Source organism: Parasteatoda tepidariorum, chromosome 8 (assembly GCF_043381705.1).
Source record: "Parasteatoda tepidariorum isolate YZ-2023 chromosome 8, CAS_Ptep_4.0, whole genome shotgun sequence".
In the NCBI taxonomy this organism is placed as follows: Eukaryota; Metazoa; Arthropoda; class Arachnida; order Araneae; family Theridiidae; genus Parasteatoda; species Parasteatoda tepidariorum.
The window spans coordinates 25,168,826-25,193,407 of NC_092211.1; the positions used below are offsets into that span (position 1 = coordinate 25,168,826).

At 27.9% G+C, this 24,582-nt stretch overlaps 1 protein-coding gene across 4 annotated transcripts in view; it reads left to right on the plus strand.

The window, feature by feature from the left end:
- Nucleotides 1-24,582, plus strand: part of LOC107455066 (uncharacterized) — a 41,167-nt gene that overhangs the window by 12,677 nt on the left and 3,908 nt on the right. Inside the window, exons 1-2 of one of the 4 annotated variants that reach the window (XM_016072479.4) lie at nt 910-1,054; nt 20,702-21,137. In XM_016072479.4, coding sequence (XP_015927965.1) covers nt 20,904-21,137 — 234 coding nt within the window. In that variant the 5' untranslated portion in view covers nt 910-1,054; nt 20,702-20,903. Of the gene's footprint in view, nt 1-909; nt 1,055-11,153; nt 11,329-19,564; nt 19,589-20,701; nt 21,138-24,582 lie in introns of those variants that run through there. The other 3 variants (XM_016072482.4, XM_016072480.4, XM_016072481.4) reach the window with 3 other exon arrangements.

Sequence of the window (24,582 nt, forward strand, 5' to 3'; positions counted from 1 at the left end):
AAATAATGCAACCAAAAATTAGAAGTTGTACCCATGGATAGTTTCTTTCCTTTTCGTAAATTTAATATAGTAAAAAAAATTGCTGTATATTTGCCACCTTTTTTGTTGCTGAGTTAAACCAAAAAAATTTACAGTACAGTCACATTTTTTTGTTTACTTTTTTACTGTTGTAAATTTCTTTATTGTTCCTTTATTTACTGACAACACATATTTTCAAGCGCATTATAATCAATTATTGTCTTTATGGCCAAAAAAATTTCATTAAAAAAAAGCAGATTTTAGCAATATATATTTGCACTAACTCTTTCAAGCAATTGTTGTTTTGACAATTTTATATAGTTTTTTGCACGATAACTACTGTTCTATTCTTAAAAATGTATTTAATTTACCTCAACTCCAAAAATGGTGGCCACTGTGCACCAAATAATTTTTTTGTAGGTATGGAATGTTTTTAGAACGAGTTTCTATTCTTTTTTTTAAATTTTATTTGTTTATTCAATTTTTTTCTTAGAACTTTCTGAATTAAGTTGCAGAAATGAGTATAAATAGTATCATGTAGGTATAGAACATAGTTCTGATTTCTATTTCTTGAGCATTTTACATATATAATAACGATATTATCATAAAATGCAAAAAAATAATATTTTAAATATGATATTTTAAATATAACTTGATAACAACATAATTTTTCTCATAACTTAGTGCTTAGTGCTCATTGAATGTAAAGAAGACAGGGGGTCGAATTGTTAATCTGAATTTCAATCTAAACATTTTCTCGCATTCCTTTCCATTTAAGTAATAAGCTATTCTCAGAAAATACCGCGCTTTCAATTTTTTGTGAGTAAACTTTACGAACTGCAGTTGTATTTTACGCTTATCATTTGAAATATCAACTGACGTAATGGGCTGAACAACAAGAGTTCGGGCGTTATCAGTTTTATTTACAAGTATATAAGTGCCTGACATGCTCCCCATGAGAAGAGTATTATTCTTAAAACATTCAAAATAGTTTTTGATAAATGCTGAAAATATTAGTTTATCGATTATAGCTACTGTAAGTATTTTGTTAAAATGTTCTCTATGTTGTAGAGTTTTAAAGTTTTCGCTTAAAAAAATTTAACTTCTGGTTTCAAACTGTTTAAATAATTACTTTTTGTATTTTTCAACGTAAGTATGCTCAGTATTTTGTAAACAAACATAACTAGTTACATAATATAACCACATAGATGTTAAGTCATTCTTTTACACATTTAGTGTAAAGGAAAAATAAAAATTTTTGCATAATTAATTCTTCAAATTTATAATTTAATTGGAGCAACCACGACAAGATAGCCGTTTTCAACATTTTCACCCAATAAGTTTTGTATGATAAAATTTAAATTCCGATCTTTCCAGTGATTACGCTTTATATATGAATATTAATTTTGATGTTAAAGGACTTTAGTAATAAAAATGTTGGTACAAACAAATAATAGTTGACATTCTATGCTTTACGAATCTAACATAAATTTTGAATAAACAAAATTAATACAATTCCTCAAATAACTCAGTGTGATCTTTCAAATATTTAAACTTTTTATACTCTTAACTTTTCGCGAATAATAGTGCACTGCAAAAATTACGGTACAAAGTACCGGCACTTTGGGTGCATCATCCGTATAATTCATTTTACAGTATTTTTACAGTAATATTTATTTAATTAGTGATTCAGGGATTTTACAGTAATTATTACTGTAAAAACTATGGTATATCAGATATTTTTGTTCTGTAACATGTTCCGCTAAAAATTGGCTTTACGAAATAAAATACCGGCATCTCAGTGCCGGTACTTTTTTACGGTAATTTGATCTTGAACTTTTTAGAGTGAAGTTGCTATAACCTTTACAAGTAGCGAGAAAATTTTACAAATAATAGCTTAATGGTTCGCACAACAAAATTTTTGCAAATAAAAATTGGCAGTTGTTTCAATAAAATTTTACGAATCATAATTTTGTGATTGATACAATAAAACTTTTTTTTGAATAATGGCAAAATTGTTTGAACAAGTGTGAATGAAAACAACTTCATGTCACTAAGAGCACGTTATTTTAAAACGTGAAAATACTTTTGACTGCAACAGCTTTCGTAAACAACAGCTACTGGTATAATTTTGCAAACAATAGTTGGTACAATAAAATTTTACACCCGATTATTGTATAGCTAGTTCAAAATTTACAAATTGTAGTTGGTACAGCAAACTAGCATAAGTTGTGTATTAATTGAGATGATGATAAATAAAATTACATTTTAAAACTGTAAATTTACGATATGGTTCTTTGAAACAATATTTTCCAATAATTATTCTGGGAAAAGATCTTTAAAATTGTATTCATAACAAAATCACAAGAACTCTTGGCCACATTTAGTCTGCTGATTAGTCAATTTTAATTAGCAAAAACTATCATAAAAACGGATTTTTTTTAAATAGCTCTATTGCATTGAACTTACATTTTTGCTAAATTGAAACTATCTTTTAAATTATATTTATTTTAGTAATTCAAATTATGAAACAGTTCAATATTTAAGAAACCCTTGATCAAAATTTATGTGTTTTATGCTTAAAAATAATAAGTATAAAGTTATTTATTAGTTAATGATATGTAATTTTTATGTCAATGTTTATAGTCAAAAGTCATTAATAAATATATGAGTAATTATTCATTTGAAATGAACAGTTGAAATGAAACAACTTTGCTTGTCCTCAACCTAAGGAGTAATTATTCGTTTTGTATTAAAGTCTTCAACAAGTTAAATGATGAGAGATTTTATTTTATTTCATCTTGATTTGACGTATATAGAACAATTAGTGATTGATAATATGCCTGCATTTAAAAAACTCACTAGCCTATTTAGAAAAAAATTAAAATCAAATCACTCTCTTTTTTTCCACAAATTACATAATAATTAGCGTCATTTATTTATCTACACCCTTATTTTCTAAAAACCTTGACTCATTTAAAAAAAAATTTCTCCTTGACCTAATTTTATTTTAACCTCGAATATAAAGTTAATTTTGTACTGATTTTTTATAGATAATTATTTATTGATATTTCAATGATTTAAAATAATCGAATAGATGTTTCTCTACAGGGATGAAAGTAGAAATAAAAATGTTCTAACTGAACTTTACTTGTTAAAAACGGGGGAATATTATCATTAATTTCACTTCATGTTGTACATAAATCTTCCTAATTCTCCCTGGACTGGAGTGTGCAACACTATGGTGGTTAGAGCATACTACTCAAACCACCATAACCCGGAGCTCCTTGTTCGAATGCTGCCGGCAGCCAACGAACATCTCCCTCCTTCCTTAGCACTTCTGAGACTATTTGTGACAATTGAGACATTTTGCTACTTTTCAATTCATTCAGTATTCATTCAATTTTGAATACATGGGAATTTCAAATTCGATTATTTGTTTCGGAGCTATTTTGACGCATTTTCGCTTAATTCTTAGAAACCCTTTTTTACAGTTTAAGATTGTTATTAGGGTGTGACGTATGGTGTGACAGAAGTCGAATTCTTGGCCATAGATGGCGCCACTGAAAAACAGGAACAATCACACCCCCTCTGCCTAAACAGGCATACGTCAACAACAACAAGATTTTTATAATACAAATAAAATGACCGTTCATTAGTTAGTTATAATATAAAAGCAATATCTATCAGTACTAGATGGTATGGGGCAGTGATCACACAATCGAACAAAAAAATGAGTAGTAAGTGATATGCCACCCTTTACATATATATGTGATTTCAAATATTTTAATTTCTAAAAGTTATTGTGCCAATAATAGTTCCCGTTTATTCATCTGTGCTGTTTTCTGGTTTAATATGTTTTTCGCCAAGTGTTTGCGAGTTTCAATCGCCTTCGCCAGAGACAATCAGGCATGCTCTATAGACTTAATTGATCAGTTTATCCGGCAACTGTCCAGAAAATCGTCGACCCTATGAGCTCGATGTGGCCACGAATTGTAGTCACTTGAAATGAAATCAAACATTGGGTTCCAAGACTATATCTCAAATCAGAAACAGACCTTTCTCAAACACATGAAGGAGTGTGCCACCATTCAACAAGAACCTTGCTTAATCACAGCTGTTATGGCGGACAACTTTTTCCAATATTGGTAGGGCAGATAGTAGATTTCTGTTTCTCTAAGAAAATATGAACCATTTGAACTAGGGACCTGCTATTTGTGATAAAAACATGCGAAATTATCCCTCATGGCAGCTGGGAATTGATGAGGAGTGCAGGCACTCCAGCACAGCTTCGGAAGAACTTTAACAGATTTAAATTATCAGGATCAAATCCTGGAGATCTATATTTGCTTCTCAGGGGTGCAGTAGACCACAATTTCATTTCAATGAACGACAATACATGGCATAAAAATGTTCACCAGATGGTTTAGCACGTGAGTTTCTAATCTTAAGTAAGTTCGAAACTTTCTTTGAAGGGCAATTGGAATTATCATTAATCCTCTGAACTGCATCCAAGTCTAGAAAAGAGCATCGCTGAAACTACTCAATTCCCATTCGTCCTGTATAAAATCACGTTGTAAGACTTTAAGTCCTAAAAACTGCACCATACCACCCTTCCATTATTCTAGTTTTTTTTTCCTTTCGATTCTAAGACTACTGTATCATACTCCCAGGAAAGTTACGCATAACCATGAATGTGTATTATAACTATAAAACGTTAATTTTATTTGTAATATATGAACCGTTTAAATCCATGCTAAATTTTAAATAAATTCACTGGGTAGTTCTAGTGATAATCGACCAAAGCTGAAAGTTCTCTTAACCTGTAGTTCGAAAAATAACTGACTGAACGGAGAGAATCATATTTTCGTTAACGAAATCGAATAAAATACTACAGAATTTTGATGATTGAGTCTCACATGTTTTATTAAATTAAATATGATTATATTTTAAGATTCTGGAGGTTTTATTGACAATTTGGAATGCTCCAAACTGGTCTCTTCGAATTTAAAGGGACAAGATTTGAGCTGAAAACAAATGTTCTCATTCATTAGACATAAAAATAACAGAGATTTATCAGTATTCACATCTATTTTCTTGATCTTAAATAGTTTCACATTAGATATTTATCAATAATGTCGGCTTATCGTGAAATTTTTCTTTGTCCTTGAGTCATCTATTCTCGAGGAGGTGGAATAAACAGTTTTTAAGTTGTACCATATTTGGCTGTAAATCTTGGCCATATTTATTTTTATGTCGTCGTTTTTTTTTCTCTTCGAATTGAGGAATTTATGATGATAATGATGTATTTTAACAGCTACAAAATGTAACTTGTGACGAAATACCCACAACGTGTTGCATGGATGTTTTCACATTTTTTAAGTGTTAAAATTTTAAAAAAGTAAAATTATCCTTTTTAACGTGTATTAATTATTTTTACGGGTAATTAAATATTACATAATCAAGCTATTTAATGCTAAAAAATTACTGAATGAACCAAAGATCCCATATTTGTCTACATGTGATTTGTCTTCATGTGATAACAGTGTATTTTTCTTCACGTGAAAAACACAGGTTCTACGACCTCGAAGTGCTTTAGTAACCTTTCACTTTCTTTTCTTTTTATTCGATTCTTTGTACTGCAAGCATAATTTCGAATGCCATTTAATTTACGTTGCAAAATAAGCATCAAGCATTTTTTAAATAAAGTTTAGCGCAGCACAACAGCATCTGATGGTTGTGTTACATCGGATGCATTTCAAAGAAATATAACAAAAAGAGTGGTATGATTCTTTTATTTACCATTATGCATAATATTTCCAATAAAATATATATATAGTAGCAAAATTAAGGGTCTAGAATTTTTGAATTAAAAGTGAAAGCTAACAAAACTAAATAAATTTGTAACTTGTTTATAAGAGTATTAACACTACTTTTAAAATTTTCTAAGGACTGTACGAACCCTTCCATAATTGTTTGTTTTCTTACAGCTTTATGGAACATTGTTTAATTTGTTATTTTGAGTAACTAACATACCTTACATTTCTTAAATTTTTTTTTATTTTGCACTTATCCGTGTAGACGTATCTGTTTTCTTTTTCTTTTCTTTTTTTATATCTAATTCATTTTCCAGTATACTCTATAGTCTACCCAATACAAAGATCGAAATATTGAATTAAAAGTTAGTATTTTAATGCTTGTTTTCCAATTTTTCTAATTTCTCGAAAAGTGCAAACATTTTAAAGTTGAGTAAAACAAAATTAAATTCGGTGTGTCATGTCCAAAGCTGCAAGGAGTAATGTTTGCACAGTTAAATTTTTACTGCAATTTTTGATGATTCCAGTTAAAAGCAAAAAATAAAATCGAATTAATAGTGCTAATTATCCTTTCTATTACATAAATACCTTTTTATTAATTCTTAATCTTGTGTTTAAATCTTTAGATCTGAATTACTAATTTATTATAAAAATCCTTTCAATTTGAGAATAGATTATAACTTTTTGCCTGCTTGTAACCTTTAGGAAACAAATTTTAATTAGTTGCTTTGAATAACTATCATCGCCTTCTTTCAGACGGAATTTGGTGCAGTCGCATTCGGCCCATGTTTGCCAGTATGCTCTACATTCAATCTAATCTGTGTGAAAAAACCAACATTGAATTATAAGTTATTATTTTAATGTGCATTATTCCAATGTTTCAGATCTATCCAGAAATTTAAAAAAAAAAATTGAAAATCAAATGGGGAAAAATTTATTAAACACTCTCAAATATTGATTTCCTTTTTGATAACGCTATGGAACAAATTTCTTGTTGCATTTATACAAATACATGGTTTTGCGTAACACGGGTGTGGGGATTTTAAATCTGAAGTCAGTTTTGCTCCTATAGCTACAGATATTTTTTAAAAAGGACATTTTTAGTCTACGTTTTGATGAAATGTTCAAGTTTAAAAACGCTATAGACAATTGGGGGTTGTTTATAATAAAGAAGCATCCCTAGTGGCGTATGACGGCATTTCCAGGAAAGGGTTCCCGTGCAGTTTTAATCCTGATGATGTGCCTGAACTCCTTTAGAAGTTTGACGCAACGTTTATGGTACCTTCTGTTACATATAACGTTTTTAAACTTGTATATTTCGACTAAAAACAGATGAAAAATGATTTTATGCCATCTTAAAAAAACGATTCAGCTTAGAGAGAGAGAAAAACCAAATGCAGATTTGAAATCAGCAATACAAAAGTATCTAAGATCAATTTAAAAAAATGGTATTTCATTGTGATCTTAGACAAAAACAGCAAAATTAAACTTGAAATAAAAGTACTAATTATGATTTCAATTGCATAACGATATAAATTTGTTTAATTATACACACTGTATATTAAGTCTGTAAACATTAATAACTTATTTGAAGTCAAAAATAAACCATAATTGCTTTCAAAAGCTTTCCAGAAACACTTCCATAAGACTGTTTTTAGCAACCTTGTATTTCAACTTTATTTTATTTCTTATCACGCTTCGAGGGAAGATGATCTTGTTTTCTTTTATAAATGCGCTAATCGGGTGTAACGAATGTTTAGGCTATTCCAATACCAAGCTAGGCAGACAGGTGAACGTTTTTTTTTTAAATTTTATTTTTTGTTATTTTATTTCATGAATACCATGAAGGACACTTCAATTGTGTTGTTCCATCTAGGAGTTTTTAATTTTATTTAATACCTGTTTTGAAGAACTTATATAAGAAACTTGCACGTGAAAAAAAAACACTTTTTAAAGCTCTGTGGTTAATAAATAGCTCTTAAATAAGTGTGTAGAGTTTTATATTTAGATTGAAATGTTAATGAAGTTTTTTCCTATTTTCCTTAGTTGGCTAGCAGTGCCATAAATAAATTATATAATACAATATTTCTTAAAACGTCTTCCATGCTTTTATTTATAGCGCTGATCTTAACTTTCTAGTTCGAATACTAAGTTAGAAGCATTGCAGAAATAAGTTTTTTTATTTGATTCTGTTTAAGATACGTACAGTGTGCAGAAAAATCAACGGACCACACTGAATAACTTTTGATCTAATAATCTGATTTTCAAGCTCCAGTATCGAATTTTAATAGTTGGTTTTAAAGTTGCTAATTAATTAGTGCAGACGATATTTTCTGTTGCGAAATTAGCCACAAACGTACTTCCTCTGAATAAAATAATTTTTTTAAAATAGATTTGAATTCATGACCCCCAAAATATAGGGGGTAGCCGCAATCTGGAGAAAATGGTCCCAATCAGAGGAGCAAAATTTAGCAAAATTGGAACCCTCAATGTTAGTTTTACTTTTTGCGTATTTCGCCATATCTTAACTTTTTTTTAGCGAATTGAAAAATTTTTGGAACAAAGTTATAAAATTCGTTTATCTAAAAGATAACTCCATACAAAAAATAACTTTTAGTGCATATTTATTAATTTTTATCATTTATTTAAAAATAGTATAATTTTGCAAGGTATACAATATTTTGCTTCATTTCTAAGAATGTATTTTTACATGGCAAAATACAAAATTTGAGAGAAATATGTCTAAAAATTCTTAAGAATTCGAATTTTAGACAATCGTTTTTTTGTGAAAAAGTACTTGATTAAAAAAACGGCTAAAATAATATTTTCTATTTTTTCAGACCAAAACTTCAATTATGGGGTCATTTTACAATTTAACTCAATTTAACAAGATAATTTAATTAGAGCACAAGGCTTATATGTTTTTAACTTTTTTATTTGTAAACTAATTTTTTTTAGTTCGATGTGATTAGACAGAAAAAATGTTAGAGCTATATAACTACTAAAATGCTGGAAATATATATAGTTCCTATATATATTTCCAATATATATAACTACTATAGTTCCTATATATAACAATAGTTACTACTATAGCTACTATATAACTATAGCTACGATAGCTACTATATAACTACAACTACTATAGCTACTATAGTTCCTATACATAACTATAGTTCCTATATATATAACTACTAAAATGCTGGAAATATATATAGTTCCGATATATATTTCCTATATGAATAATTGCGAAGAGGAACATCAATTCTTCGCTATATTGACCTGCAGGAAAATTGTGACTCAAATTATTAAACAAACCCTCGAAGACATTCTAGCCCCAGATCAACTGACCCCAGTCATGAACCAACAATAGAGCATGTCATCGTTAATTTTTACTAATCAACTTTTAGCCTTACATTTTGAATTTTTATCTACTTTTGATTTTAGACTTCATAGACTTCTAGTCAGACTTTTACTTTTAGACATTTACTATTTGGACTTTTAGCTTTCATTGATTTTAGTTTTGAGATTTTTTATCTCTTGTTTCCTTATTATTATAATCATTTAATTCTCGACATTTACACCGGCGCTATTGGGTTTCATTGCCTTTAACACATGTTTTTAATTGTCAAACTTTATTGTTAATCCACTTTTAACTGATCACCACCACTGTCATTTGGCGAAATTTTACTGTAACTTTAGTTTTTAGAGAAATTTTATTGTAATAATTTTACTTTTATCTCCGTATACCCCCCTGGGGTGGGTCGGAGTTCAACCTTCTTATATATTTCCTATATATATAATTACTATAGTTCCTACTATATAACTATAGCTACTATAGTTCCTATCTATAACTATAGTTCCTATATATAACTATAGTTCCTATATATAACTATAGCTCCTATATATAACTATAGTTCCTATATATATATAACTACTAAAATGCTGGAAATATATATAGTATAGTACTAAAATACTGGAAATATATTTAAAATTGCTTATTAAAATAATTTTTGGGGGAAATTTTTTACAAATATCAAGAATTTTCAACATAAAAAAATTCAAAACAGTCTTTTTTGTTTTTGGTTATTAGAAAAATTAAAAGTGTAAACGTAGCCCATCATGAGTTTTTAGTATATGCTACAAAGATATGTAGTTAAAAACATTGTCATAAAATTATGTGAAGCGTTGTAATTTTTTATGTGAGAAATAATCTCCTGCATTATGATTCAGAAAAAAATTATGGTCAAAACTACCAGAATATGATAAAACTTACCATTTTTTTTGGCTTTCTGGGAACATCGAAATATACCGTAATTTTCATTCGAAGAACTTTGGTAATTATTTTGGAAAAATTAACAACGAAATATAATTTGTAATATCTGATAAAATTTAGTAACTGTGGTAAAATTGGTAATTTTATCATGCTATCTTAAATCATGGCATAACCCCTTATTCGGTTGAATTTAGTTTTCAGTTATGTATATCGTGTGGCAACTATAATTTTGAAAATCGAAATTAATGTCCAGTAAATCGTTACCATATGAATAGAAAAATTACCAAAAAAATTTGTTTAAATACTGTATATTTTGATTATGTTTTTTTTTCTTTCTTTTTCTTTTTGTAACCAAAAAATGTTATTACCATACAGTGCGGCAATTTTTCCAGAATTTTTTTTCTCTGTGAAGCATGGTAATTGTTATGCATGAAGTTGTCTCCGACATATTAAATAAATAACTCAGAAAACATGTTACATGTTGTCTCAACATGTTCATGTTACATGTAGTTGCTCTTGAGTTAACCATCAATAGACTCGAATCCGATATGGAACGACTCTTTAATGTCATATTAGCATTTAATTTTGTAGGAAAAAAAACTGAAAAACTATAAGCGATTATGTCTAAAAATATTTTGTTTTATTATGAAATAATTGAAGCTCACTTAATACTAAATTCGAGATACGTGATGTGCAACATGTATTCTGACAATTGTGGTTGCTGAAATGTATGTTAAAAGAGCAATAAATACATTTAAAAAAAATAGAACTTCTTAACCTTTTTCTTCCTCAAACTCCAAACAAACTGACAAAAAATTTTATGTTTGATTAAAAAATTTTTTTTTATTTGACTTATTTTATTGGACTTTTCTGTGGACTTATGCAGCTTCTTTATTACTGTCTGCGTGTAAACTTAAACTCACACTATTAACTATTCTGTAAACAATAACATGTTTGCTGAAATTAGTTATTTCAGTAAATGCAGCTGGCCGATGAGGAAATATTTTCGAAAGAAACATTCACTTATTGAAACAGCTTATCATTCGAGTTGGCCAAGCTCAGTCTGTAGTACATATTTTATTCCTTAAAGAACTGTAGCTTAGTGTGTTATTTCAGAACAACATACATCATAGTAAGATAATGTTGTACTGCTTATCAATGATTACGAAAAATCAGAACTGATGTAGCATAAAAATTTGCTCTGGAAAACTTTTTATAAAGGTAATATAAAATGAAAAAATATATCTATCTTCTTTATTTTCTTTTTTCGTATATTCTTGGTTTAAAAATTTCTGGTTTATAGTAATATTACGTAAGGTAATAATGGTTTATTAGTCTAGTCATTGATGCAAAAATGGTTAATGTTTTTATTAGACAAAATATTTAAACGGTAAGAATTGCTAATCAAACTTGGTATTTAGCTGAAGAACCAATTACTAGAATTTGTAAGTCAAAAAATAAAAAATTAACGAACTAATTAAATACTGGTATAAAGTAATTAAGAAATTATACTTATGACTTAACGTTATATGGTTGAAAATATTAATTATTGTATAATAATTATTTCAAATAAATTATAAAATGATAAAAACGACAGCTTTTTTGTTCGTATAGAAACAAAATATTAGTTGTAATGGAAAATATGCGGCTTAACATTTGGCTATTTTAATAATAGGTAAAGCTAGTTTTTTTTTTTAAATTTTTGATTTTACTGAATTTTGGAAAGGGAAAATTGTTTTTTTAAAAAATGGATCATCTTTTCTAGTATTTATGCATACGAATTGCCTTAAATTGTAAACTTTCTGGAATCATAGATACTCTTAAGCGAATTAACTTTTATTAATTATTTGGTTATTAATTACTTGGTTATTAATTATTTTGTCTATTTTATTAATTATTTATTTTAAGAATATTTTCAAAGATCTACATCAGTTTCTAGAAGTGCATTTAAAATTTGAAGTAATTTAAATTATAAATTTAGAAATTTTAATTAACTTTTTTATATAAAAAGATTATGTCCCAGTGTGAAAGGAAACAAATTAATAGTTCATTAAATTAAAGTTAGAAAAGAATTAATTAAATTAGAAGTATTCTAAGTAAAAGTTATAATAAATTGAAAACTGCAAGTTTTCTGTACAGTTTCGTTTTGTTTGATATATATGGAATCAATAAACAAAACAGTAACAACAATGTATTTATCAATCAATGGCACAAAAAAAAATCGATTCTTATCAGAGACATATCGGACAAGATACGATTCAGTATTACAGTTCCAAAAACAAAACAATTTACACACACTTTTATCATCCATAACATCATTTGAATCAAAAGATAATAAAATAAATTCGACAACAGGTGAAATCTCATAAACCCATTAATTAACCTTGAGCCACGAACCCGAACGCGCAGTAATTTTCGAAAGTGAAAGAGTGTTGCCAGATTACGTTTATCACAGTTTGTGTCAAACTAAGCTAGTCTAGAAAGATTAGTTTCGCCAAGGTTTAATCTCAATATAGGGTTTAAACTAAAAACCATAATTAACATTGAATTCGTTCAGTTTCCTGGAAATTTAGCATTATTTGGAGAAATGGTCAGGGACACAGAGATTAGTGTTAATAGTAAATGTCAGTCCGTATTATTAGCGTTTTTTTTTTCTCAGTTAATTAACGCCGATTGTTTGCAATACTGTTTCGCGCAGAACTGTTTTAAACGACTTGCCATTTAAAGTTGCGATATTTTAATGTTAACTTTGCAGTCGTATTTTCTACTTAAAATAATAATACCTTGCTTCGTAATTTTATACAACTATTTGGCCTATTGAAGTTAAAAGTTTACAAAATTTTTAATTTACTGCTATAGAACAATTTATTTCCAATGGATATTATTCAACATCATAAGCTGTGATTTAAAATATCTTTTCAATGTTAAACGACATCGGACTTTATTTCAACAGCAATAGCTTGAAACTTGTGTAAAAACTAGAAGTCAATTTTTCACATATTTTTTGCAGAAAATGTAGAGACATACAGAACTCGCCAAATTACCAGAATAATTTTGGTTTTTTTAATAATTAATTTACCTGTTAATGAAATGCTCGCAATAACGCGCTCTGATCAAAAATTCTGGATCTAATTGCGGTAAAAAGTAGCGGCACTCAGGTTGCCGGTACTTTTACCGAAATATGTTGCAAAACAAAAAATCTGATAAGCCCTATTTTACAATAATAACTAACATAAAATCACTGAATCACTCTAATTAAATAAATATTACTATAAATATTTACGGTGTTATGTTTAACGGTAAAAATGGATTTTACGGATACTTTATACCGTACTTTTACCGGTACTTTATAGCGTAATTTGATGTGGAATTTTTTACAGCACCGTGAGAGAAAAGTAACAACTAAATTTTATATTTACTCGAATTAAAAATAACCATACGGTATACAAAAGCTGATAATTCAAATCTTAATTTTTTATTTCGAAATAATTTTAGGTTTAACCTTTGCGGTTGTGTTTTGTTGATATTAAATGGAAAATTGGTGTCTTGCAAAATGGAAAGGGTTAAAGTTGAAATCAAATATTTGTTTGGGGAAAAAACAAAGACAATTAGAATTATCTTCTTTCAATTTAACGCGTAACTGAAATTAGAAGGTGTAAACATTCTAAAAATTCTCTCTTTTAATAGAGCAGTTAAGAAAAATGCTCGAAGCAACTCAGTAAAAGTGACGCTTTTGCTAAAATCAAAATTTATATTTACTCTAAGATTAAAGAAAAAATATCGATTAGAACACGTAAGCTGTTAATTAAAATCCCAGTTTGTTATTCGGACTTAATCAAACGTTTGTTTCTGGGGGAAGGCAACAATAATTAGAATTCACTAGTAAATATATCGTTTAACTTATAGCGTAATAGGAATTATGTTTTGAAATTGGATAGTGCAACGCGTGCTTTCAATAGAATATTTCAGATTTAATACACCAGTTAATGAAATGCACAGAACAACGCTGTAAGAGGAAAGTAAAACTGACGCTTTTTGTTAAAATTAAAAAATAAAATTAATATTTAATCTAAGATTAAAAGAAAAATAACCATTAGATTTAGAAAATTGTTGATTCAAACCTTAATTTTTTGTTCCTTCTCAAGTTGAATCAAATGTTAGTTAAGGGACACAACAGCAACATTAAAAGAATCAAGTTAAAACGTAATAGGAATTACATGTTATGAAACTGGATGGCGTAGCACGAGCTTTTAATAGCAATTCTCTGATTTAATACATCAGCTAACATAATATCCAAAACTCGAAACCTTATCAAAAGCAACGCAGTTAATAGAAAGTAAAAGCAACGTTTGTGTCAAAATTAAACTAGAAAATAAAATTTAAATTTATTCCAAAATTAAAGGAAAAATAGTATCAGAATGCGTAAACTGTTAATTCAAACCTTAATATTGTTCCTTCTTAAGTGGAATCAAATGTTTGTTTTGGGACACAACCGCAACAATTAGAATTCACTTTTAAGTACATATATAGTTCGACTTAAAAAGTATTACGAATTACATGTTTTGAAATTCGATGGCGTAGCACGAAATTTTAATAGAAATATTCTGATTTAATACACCAGCTAAATGAAATAACCAAAACAACGCACGAATGGAAAGTAAAAGTGACGTCTTTGATAATGATAGCATTGTTTGCAAGAACAATGTCTGTATTACTCATATCACGTTTAGATGATTTTTCACCGGTATAGATATTGAGTTAAGAATATGTTTTCATGAGCTCTAAGGAGAATTTGAGAAATTGTTGAGTTTGTTTTAAAATCTACATTTGAAATCAGTATCGATTTTCATTTGTTACTTAATAATAGAGTATCAAAAATATAAATTATATTTTTCAAAATAATTATCTAACAAGAAGTTTCATAATTAGATTTTTTTTACTTAAATCAGATAAAAATGTCATGGACAAATTTTTTTTAAAATTTTATTTTTACTATTTGTTTATTTTCTGTGAAATGTAAATCATGTTTATAACTAGTTTTTGAAACTCGTACCATTTTTTAAAAGAGGGTTAAAAAATAATTAGTAAAAAAATATGTTTCAACACTACTGCTTTTGTAATAAAATAATTTTTCAAAGTAGAATAATATAACTTATTTTTGGGAAAACTTTTCAATGTTTTTTGCAATCGTTTTTCAATATTTAATTTTAAACTTTAATTATCAAATAAATTCTCATGTAGGCACCTTGCAGAATTTATATTTACAACCGGTTTACTTTCTAAACATTACATTTTTGAAAATAAATAACTGAAATTAGTGTTATAGTTATGCTTTGAAAAATTTTTTAATTAAAATTTTTTGGCCCAAAATTGTTACATTTTAAACCCATCTGGGAGACCTAAATATTTCAGGATTTGACTTAAAATATTTTAGATAATCATGTAAAAAGAGGGAATATTTTTTTATCGACTTGAATCTGAATTTCGAAAAAAGTTTTCCGGGGTACATGATGCCTTTTGATACATGAGAGATACACTTGTAATGTACGTGATATGCTTTAGTACATGTAATAGGCGTCTTTGATACATTAAATGTACGGGATACGTGATACAAGCTATCTATGCTTAATAACACGTTATCTACATTAATGATAACTTTAATGACAAGTTATAAGAAAAATAATCCAAATATTGATTGATTTTTTTTAAAAAATAACTTTAAATAAAGTTTTAAAATAACGTTAAAATAACTTTAGGGTATTGAAATTAGCTTAGTGAATAGAATAACGTTAGAATAATAAAAGTTAGAACGTTTATTCTAAAAATATTCACTCGAGATGCATGATTTAAAATAGTTACTTTTTTAAACTTAAAATATTGCATTAACAACATTTTTTGTAAATTCGTTGCGTTATAAGTAAGCAAAATCTTTTCAAATTTAAACGGCTACGAATTGAACCAAATAAAAAAGAACTGTCTCAAATATTATTTATAGTGTTTAATTATATATGTTCTAAAAAAGTGAGGACTTCAAGTAGTTTATTCCAGATCTTATTCTAGAAAGAATATCTCACGCTATTAAACATCACGTTGGGCAGGTGTTCATTTGCAGCTCGATCTCTGTCTTGAATAAAAATGACCTCTAGTTGCTATTTTGTCGTCAGTCTAATTTTGGGCACTTTTCCAAATAGTCGTTTGCATTGTGAAACATCACAGTTTATGCAAAATAAGTCAGCTCTCGATCACGCCTTTTGCTAAGTTCAAAATTAGTAAATTAACCGGGTTTTTGTAACCTTGCTCCGTATTTTAATACCAAATATGAATGATAAAAGTGAAAGTGATTAATCAATTTCCCGTTAGAGAAATGATGCAAAGAGATTTATTTACATTTCAAATGTTTTTATTTTAATGCTTGCCTTTATGCTTTAATTAGTGTGTATTTCGCTCTATTTATAATTTTTAAATGACTGATTTTTCGTAAAATTAACCGAATTAAAATTAAGATGAACTTGTACACTGTATTCTTGGCACTTTATTTAATTTTAAGGAACAAATGAATGACAAAATGCTTACGATTTAGAGAACAAAAAAAATTATGATTTTTTTAATCTTAAATTTCAAAATCACCATCCACTAATGCTGAAGTACAATGAACAAGCAGCAAGCCCATTTCAGGGTACTACCGCTTAACGATGACGCTAAGATTGCCACATTATTTTGACCCCGGTCAGACGGTCATCTGCGAATTTCCGCACCACAACCAAAACAAGTAACTTTGCAAACATAAGTCTAAACATGGGTTACTCAAATTCCTGCGAACTAAATTTCATGGACTTTGTTTTCCAAGTTTTATCTGAAAAGAAAGTAATAATTTTTCTTTGAAAATAACATTATCAGATGGAATATTCGAATTTGTTTGTTACTTGATTAACTCAAATTTAAGAGAAGATAGTATTTTGTCATTTGCAAACGAAAATGTTCTATTTTGATTATTGTTTGAACTGTTTTTTCCGTTATTAAGATATCTAAGCTGTGCTGAAACACATTGTTTTATATTTCTCCGAAATTAATGATTTATACTTATTTCGTTTACCACATGACATTCTTTTTGAAAAAATAAAGACAAATAAGATGCCCGATAAGGATAGCAGTTAATGCACTTTGTTTTCCCAAATATATTTCAAAATATTAAACATCAAAAGTTAAATTATAAAGAAATATGCATATTATATACTGGAAACTTTTTGAAATACTTTAACATAAGACTCTAATTTTAAGGAGAAAAAAGGATAATACAAATCAAAAAGAGGGTAATACAAATATTTTGCTTGTTCAGACGTATTAGATATATTAGTGTAGAAATCAGTTATTATACTGATTTGCATATTACATTACTGCATATTACAGACATATTAGATATATTATCGTTAAAGTGTAGAAATTAGTTATTATACAGATCTGCACATTACATTATTGCACATTACAAACATATTAGATATATAACCGTTAAAGTGTATTAATCAGTTATTATACAGATTTGCATATTACAGACATATTAGATATATTACCGTTAAAGTGTAGAAATTAGTTATTATACAGATCTGCACATTACATTATTGCATATTACAAACATGTTAGATATATAACCGTTAAAGTGTATTAATCAGTTATTATACAGATTTGCATATTGCAGACATATTAGATATATTACAGTTAAAGTGTAGAAATTAGCTATTATACAGATTTGCATATTGCAGACATATTAGATATATTACCGTTAAAGTGTAGAAATTAGTTATTATACAGATTTGCTATCTAATAGGCAGATTAATTAGAGTGATCCGTTAAAGCATCAAAAATGCGTTTCACTTCAAAAATTACGTCGGTAATCTGCACATCACCTACAGCATTGTAAAAAATTCCGGATAAAATTCCGGTAAAATGTACTGGCACTCTGAATCCAGCTTCCGTAAAATATATTTTACCGCAAAATTCATTTTTAATATAAAATTTTAGTTCGTAATTTTTACAGTAATATTTATTTAATTACAGTAATTCAGTGATTTTACAGTAAATTGTTCTGTAAAAATGATGGCAAGTCATATTTTTTGTTACGGGGAATATGGATTTCACGGTAAAAAGTACTGGCACCCTGAGTGCCGGAAACTGTCTACCACAATTTGATCTGGAATTTTTTACGGTGTGTTTTCTCGTTAAAGTGAAAATAAGATATTTGGAACAAGAGCAATGTTTCTGTAAATTTAAATTAGCAGAATATTATACATGATATTTTTCGCAATATAAAAATTCCAATTATGTATTATAAGCAATTATCAATCACTTAAAAGATATAATTCGAATGATTAAACTGTTTTAAAGATTACAATTAAAGAAATTAACATAATAACATTGATTTATATTTAAATATAAAAAAAGAATCAAGTCAATAAAATCAAATAATCAGCAAATTAGTTGATAGAATAAGAGAAACGAACTTTTGGCCTTAAACAATGCGGAGACCGTTAAAAAGCATATAACCTAAGTAAATTGAGAACTCTTGTTTCCGCACTTTAATAGATCACTCAAGTTGAGCTGCCAATTATCTAAATAATGTGCATATTAACAGCTTTCCAGCTTTACGGAAAACATATCTATTTGCTTATTACGCATTTAAAATTTTTTGAAATACTTTATAAAAGTTAAGTACCGTAACTTTGGGTGCATCATCTATAAAATTCATTTTTTACGTAAAGTACTACACCGTATTTTTTACGGAATTATTTATTTAATTAGAGTGATTTAGTGATTTTACAGTAATTATAACCGTTAAAATTTTTTGTTTGTAACATATTCCAGTAAAAATGGATTTTATGGAAAAAAAATACCGGCATCCTGTGTGTCGCTACTTTTTACAACAATCTGATCCGGAATTTTTCACAATATAGTAATTGAATAAGCAAAATTCCAACTAAGCACATCTGAGTAAGTAAATCAGAAATAAGCAAAAACAAAATTCATAACGCCATTATAATGTTACGCCATACGAAAAAGAAAATTTAGAAGAATATATTTAATGAAATGTTTTTGTTAGTTTGTTAGTTGATAATTAAAGTATAAGTCGTAGTTAATTTTTTTACTTATCTGTCAAATTGTTTTTAACTAAATTATGAGATAATAAATATAATTGCATCAATTTATTGTCATTCATAGATAAATTTTTATTATTAACAACTTATCGACAGGAATTTAAAATATTCTGATTAAACAGTGTTTTGTACATTATAAAATCTACTTTCATGATATAATAATGATAAATAAGATAAGGTACCATAATTTCATCAACAATTACACAATTAAAAATAAAAATAAATACGAATCGCAGCACCATTTTCTTGCAATATTAGCAACATTCAATACTGAATTTTTCTTAAATTCTTCTTAAATGCAAAAAAGGGAAATTAAAATAATTTTTTCAAGATCAGTAAGTACTAGTTACTTAATTTGAATGTAATAGTGATGTATTAAGTATGTAATAGTGATGTATTAGATGAAACATTGAAGTATTAAGGGTTGTTGAAGGAATTTGATATGTTAAAAGTAAAAATTATATCAGTTTAAATACGAATTGAATCAGTTTAGTATAAATGTTTTCGCCTATAAAAATTAAGCAGAATAAAAAGAGAAGACCAATGTTTCTGCAAAATGATTTTTAAAATGAATTTTGTGTGACCTCCAGTTATATATAAAGTTTTAAAACTTGTACATCTCGACAAAAAATAGACTAAAAATGTCATTAAAAATATATGTATATGTAATACGAAAATAATAAATACTTTTGTACTAATAAAAGAATTAAAACTCTTTCGGTTTCATAAAATGTCTTTGTTAAAGAGTAAGAGTAGAGATATTCTATTTTGGGAATTCAAGGCTGAAAACATACCATTGAATAATAATTAGATTTATATTTGAAAGGAGGAGTTATTTTTAGAATCTTGTCCCTCTTTCACTTCCATATTATGAAGCATTAAATGATTTTCCATAGTGCGTAGAGTTACAAAGACATGTACGACTGGAACCTAATTACACCAATCTCTGTACTATTTAATGCAAGACCGAAGGTTTTCGCATGTCTCTTGCTGAATAATATGTTCCAATAAATATCTGCCGGAACCATCCGAAGTTTCTTCCACACCCCCTCCTTTGCAGGAGTGGGGATGTGAACTGTTATAACCACCAGCCTAACTTTTAATAAACCTTTTGATAACTTATTATAGCTGTTGACTGCATTTTTTAAGATGAATACACCAATGATAACAGGGATGTAGCCCTGTTTTTATATATATATTGGAGCTTGGAGACGGAAACTGATTGCAGTTTGAAATCGGCGATATGAAAGTATCTAAGATCTGTTTAAAAAATATTATGAGACGGAAAAAAATTGTTCCCTAGTATAATACATTTCATAATGGAAAAATTCTTGTAAAACTTTTTTTTAAATTTATTCACCTTTATTCAATTAAATTAGCTTTCAAATCGCTGCTTAAAGCATTTGATTTTTCGAATTAACATCTTATTTTATTTTTTCTCTCAACAGGAGGAAAATCGTTAATTTCCTTGATTAAACCAACCGGTAACGTGTCAAAGTTCAACCGGTAACAACCTTCAAAGTGTTCTTTGATCCGAAAGATCAGCGATTTTCGAGGTTGGGAAACAAAAAACAAACAAACTTCCTTAATATCCTCTCTTCACTTCCTTTGAATTTGTAAACTGGTCGTCTGAGGTAAAGGAACATCATCATGTTGGTTTCAAACAGCGGCGAGCAGTCGTTCAAGAATCGTTGCTTCGGCAAGAAGCGAAAGTTCAAGTTCTTGTCGAAGATGACCCACTCAAGTATGGCGTCCCCCTATGAGAGAATGGACGATGACGTCAGGGAGGTCAAGAAGATGAAAAAGAAGAAGGTTAAGAAGCTAGATGAGGAATGTAAAGATAAAGAGAATGTTGAGATAAAGGATAAGAAATCGAAGAGAAAAGTAAGTAGTGTTTTTACTTATTTTTACAATTGATTTCGTTAAAATGTATTATATAAATATGGCTTTTGGATTTACTCCTCTTTTGATTTTAATTAATCTAATGATTCTATAATCAAATAAACTTTAACCTAACATTTCTATAAAAAAAATAATGAAATTATCCTTTAATTTTAAAAGCAACTCATAAACAATTTCAGTACACTAAGTACATACACTGAAAAAAAAAAAATTTGAGCAAAACAACCAGAATATGGTAAAATTCACCGTGTTCTGGCACTATGGGACTACCAAAAAGCTAGGTAATTCTGAAGCGCTTTGGTAATTAATGATTTTGGTTAAATTAATAATAAAATATGGCTTTATGATATGTGTTACAATTTTGTAAATAAAATAAAATGTGGTTGTTTTATCATGATACCTTGCATGGCATGAAAGCCATTTATTTGATTGAGTTTACTTTTAAGTTTTGTATTTTTTCCCAAATGTGTGGTAATAAGAATTATAGCTTTGAAAACCAGGATTTCTAGTAAACCGTTACCATATCAACGGAAACATTACCAAATGAATGGTTTAAATACCGCATATTTTGGTATTGTTATCGAGAATTAACGATTTTTCTAATTAAACTAACTAAACTAACAAGAACTACTATTGATAAAGGGGTCTCAGCCTCGAAGACATATTTTTAGATACCTGATAAGAGAAGTTCCTAAACACTTCCATTAGGGCTTGTAGCTTTCATTATAATAGAGAATTCTGGAAAAATCAAGCAGATTTCAATGTTTACATTTTTGGCAAGTTTGAGAAAATGCGCGAAATTTTGGTTGTAGTATAGTATTATATCCAATCAAATGTAAGGATTAAACTTTTTAACTTTTACAAACTCTATAAATATAAATTCGATAATAGGTTAAGATCTATAGAAATGGTAAGGAAACATTAATAAAATACAAAGGAAGCAAGTGTTTGTTAAAATTCTTAAAAATCTAAACACTGTTAAAATTTTCAGTCAAAAATTATGGTAAAGTAACCATCAGAAGCCTGTCCATTCGATTAACCGTAAAGTTAACAGTAAACAAAATTTTTTTACCTTTACTGTTTCGAAACAGTTTAAAGCTAATATGGTAATAAAATCACGAATGCAGAGCAGTATGGTTTTTAACCATTTACAACTAGCATGGTTTCTAAACCATAAAAAAGTAATTTAACTGGACAATGGAGATCTTTTTGTTTGGTAATGGGCATTAGGAAAAGCAGGACACTGGGTGTGTTGAAGGGAATAGAGGAAATATTGTGGCGTTAATGATGGGACACGAACCCTAGTTCTGTTGATCATGGGATTGATAGATTAGTCCTCTCAGCTATTATGTGTACTGCACGGAACTAAATTGCTTCATTAGTTGGTGAGCTAAAATTCTGGTTATTAGACCGTATTAGATGAAAGCAGTAAATAAGCAGTTTTCCTCACTCTTAACGGTTTGATTACCATCTTATTTATGGCTAATTAACTGTTTCGTTTGAATATGGTGAAATTAGAATGAGATAAATTGTTATTTAATCATTTTTTCAAGAAATTTCCAACAGACACAAATAATTCAGGCGAAAATAATTCAGTAGAAATATCAGTAGAACAAATAATTCAGTAGAAAAAAATTTTTCTTCTAATAACGTAACATCTTCTAAGGCTCATTTATTTTTGCAACATCACTTTCTTAACATTAAGTTTAATGGTTCTTCAACTATTAATTTGTTTGACTTCCTCGTTTTTAGACGATATTATCTTCGTATCTAGCTGTAGTGAAAGGAGCAAGTTCAAAATAGGTCAGCGGTTCATGTTATGTCTAGGAGTTTTACCGACTAAATTTAAATAATTACTCATATATATTCACTTTCTAAAATTGTAATATTGCAAGAAAGAGCTCATTCCTCAAAGCTGTGATGTTTTCAAAATTTTTAGCTGCGCAACTAATGTTGTATGGATTTTGGAAATATTATTTTTAAATGTGGATCTTAATCGAGAAATTCAAGCTAAAATTTATTTAACACCAAAAAAAAAATTGTTGCTGCATGTGAGCAAAAAAAAAGAAGAAAAAAAATTAGTATCGTATTTTAAATTTAATAATTTAATAACGGTTGTATTTTCAAGTATTATTTATTAAATTTAAAGTTAATTTTCTAATGTGTTTACTTTAAAAAATCGTTTAACTCTTGGGTGATGCTCATAATTTTGAGGTTTAGTTACAATTTAATATTGTATACTTAGTATTGTAACAACATTGCCCTTAATTTTGAATTTAGCTCAGAGGATTTTCGAATTTAAATAAATTTATTTTTTATTATTTTCCCGAACTCCTCGTGTCAGTAAATAAAATTGCCAATAGGAAAAATATGACTATGCCATTTTGGACAATATAACTTAACATGCACTGTAAAAAGTTCCGGATCAAATTAAGGTATAAATTATGATATGGTTCATTACTTCTAATTTGAAACTTCAAATACTTATAATTAAAAACTCATTATATTATACTTGTTAATATATCTCATTTACAAAAGATCAATACCAATATAAAGTAATAATTCATTTTTACAAACTGTAACTTTTAATTTAATTTGGAATTTTTAGATTAATTATTTTCAATTAGACATTTAATCAAAAATAACAATATAATTAACTACTCATTCTATAGTTTTTTTCAAACGCCATTTCTAAAATATCAAAACAAATACAAAATCATATTTCTGTTTTAGCATTTTACCATTGTATGATATTTTTACGATTGATTATATTTTATTATTCACAGCTAAAAAAAAAATCATCATATTCTTCAAACGCGTCAGTTATTCCAAACATTATTTCGTTTATAAACAATAGAACAATATGAGAAACATTTCATTTTAAAGCACGAATAATTAGTTTTTCAACCCCCTATAATTTATTAATATTATTTTAGAATCTGGTGTAATCCTTTTGCAAAAGTTTAAATTCATGATTGTTGATTCATGATTCGTGTTTTTAACTTAATATACTGACTGGCTAAATCAGAATTTTAATTTAGCAATACATCATTAGAAATATTATTTCGCGATCTGTTCTTATACTAATTAAACTAACAGACATAATTTTTACATATTTCCGTCATCCAAATAAATATTCATCTACAATCGCTGTTGTGCTGTACTTGATAATTATCATTATAGACAATAGTCCCGATATTATCGTATTCGATATTTATCATTGTCTGTAATTAGTGCCATATTATCATATTCGATAAGCAACGTTATCTACATATATGGCAGTACTTTTACTTTCGTTACTTGTACCGCCGGTACAAGTGAAAAGTACGTACTTTTACTTGTACTTCGTTACTTTTTAAATTTAGTACTTTTACTTGTACTTTCGTTACTTTTTTAGGGAAAAAGTACAAGTATTTGTAACGGAAAT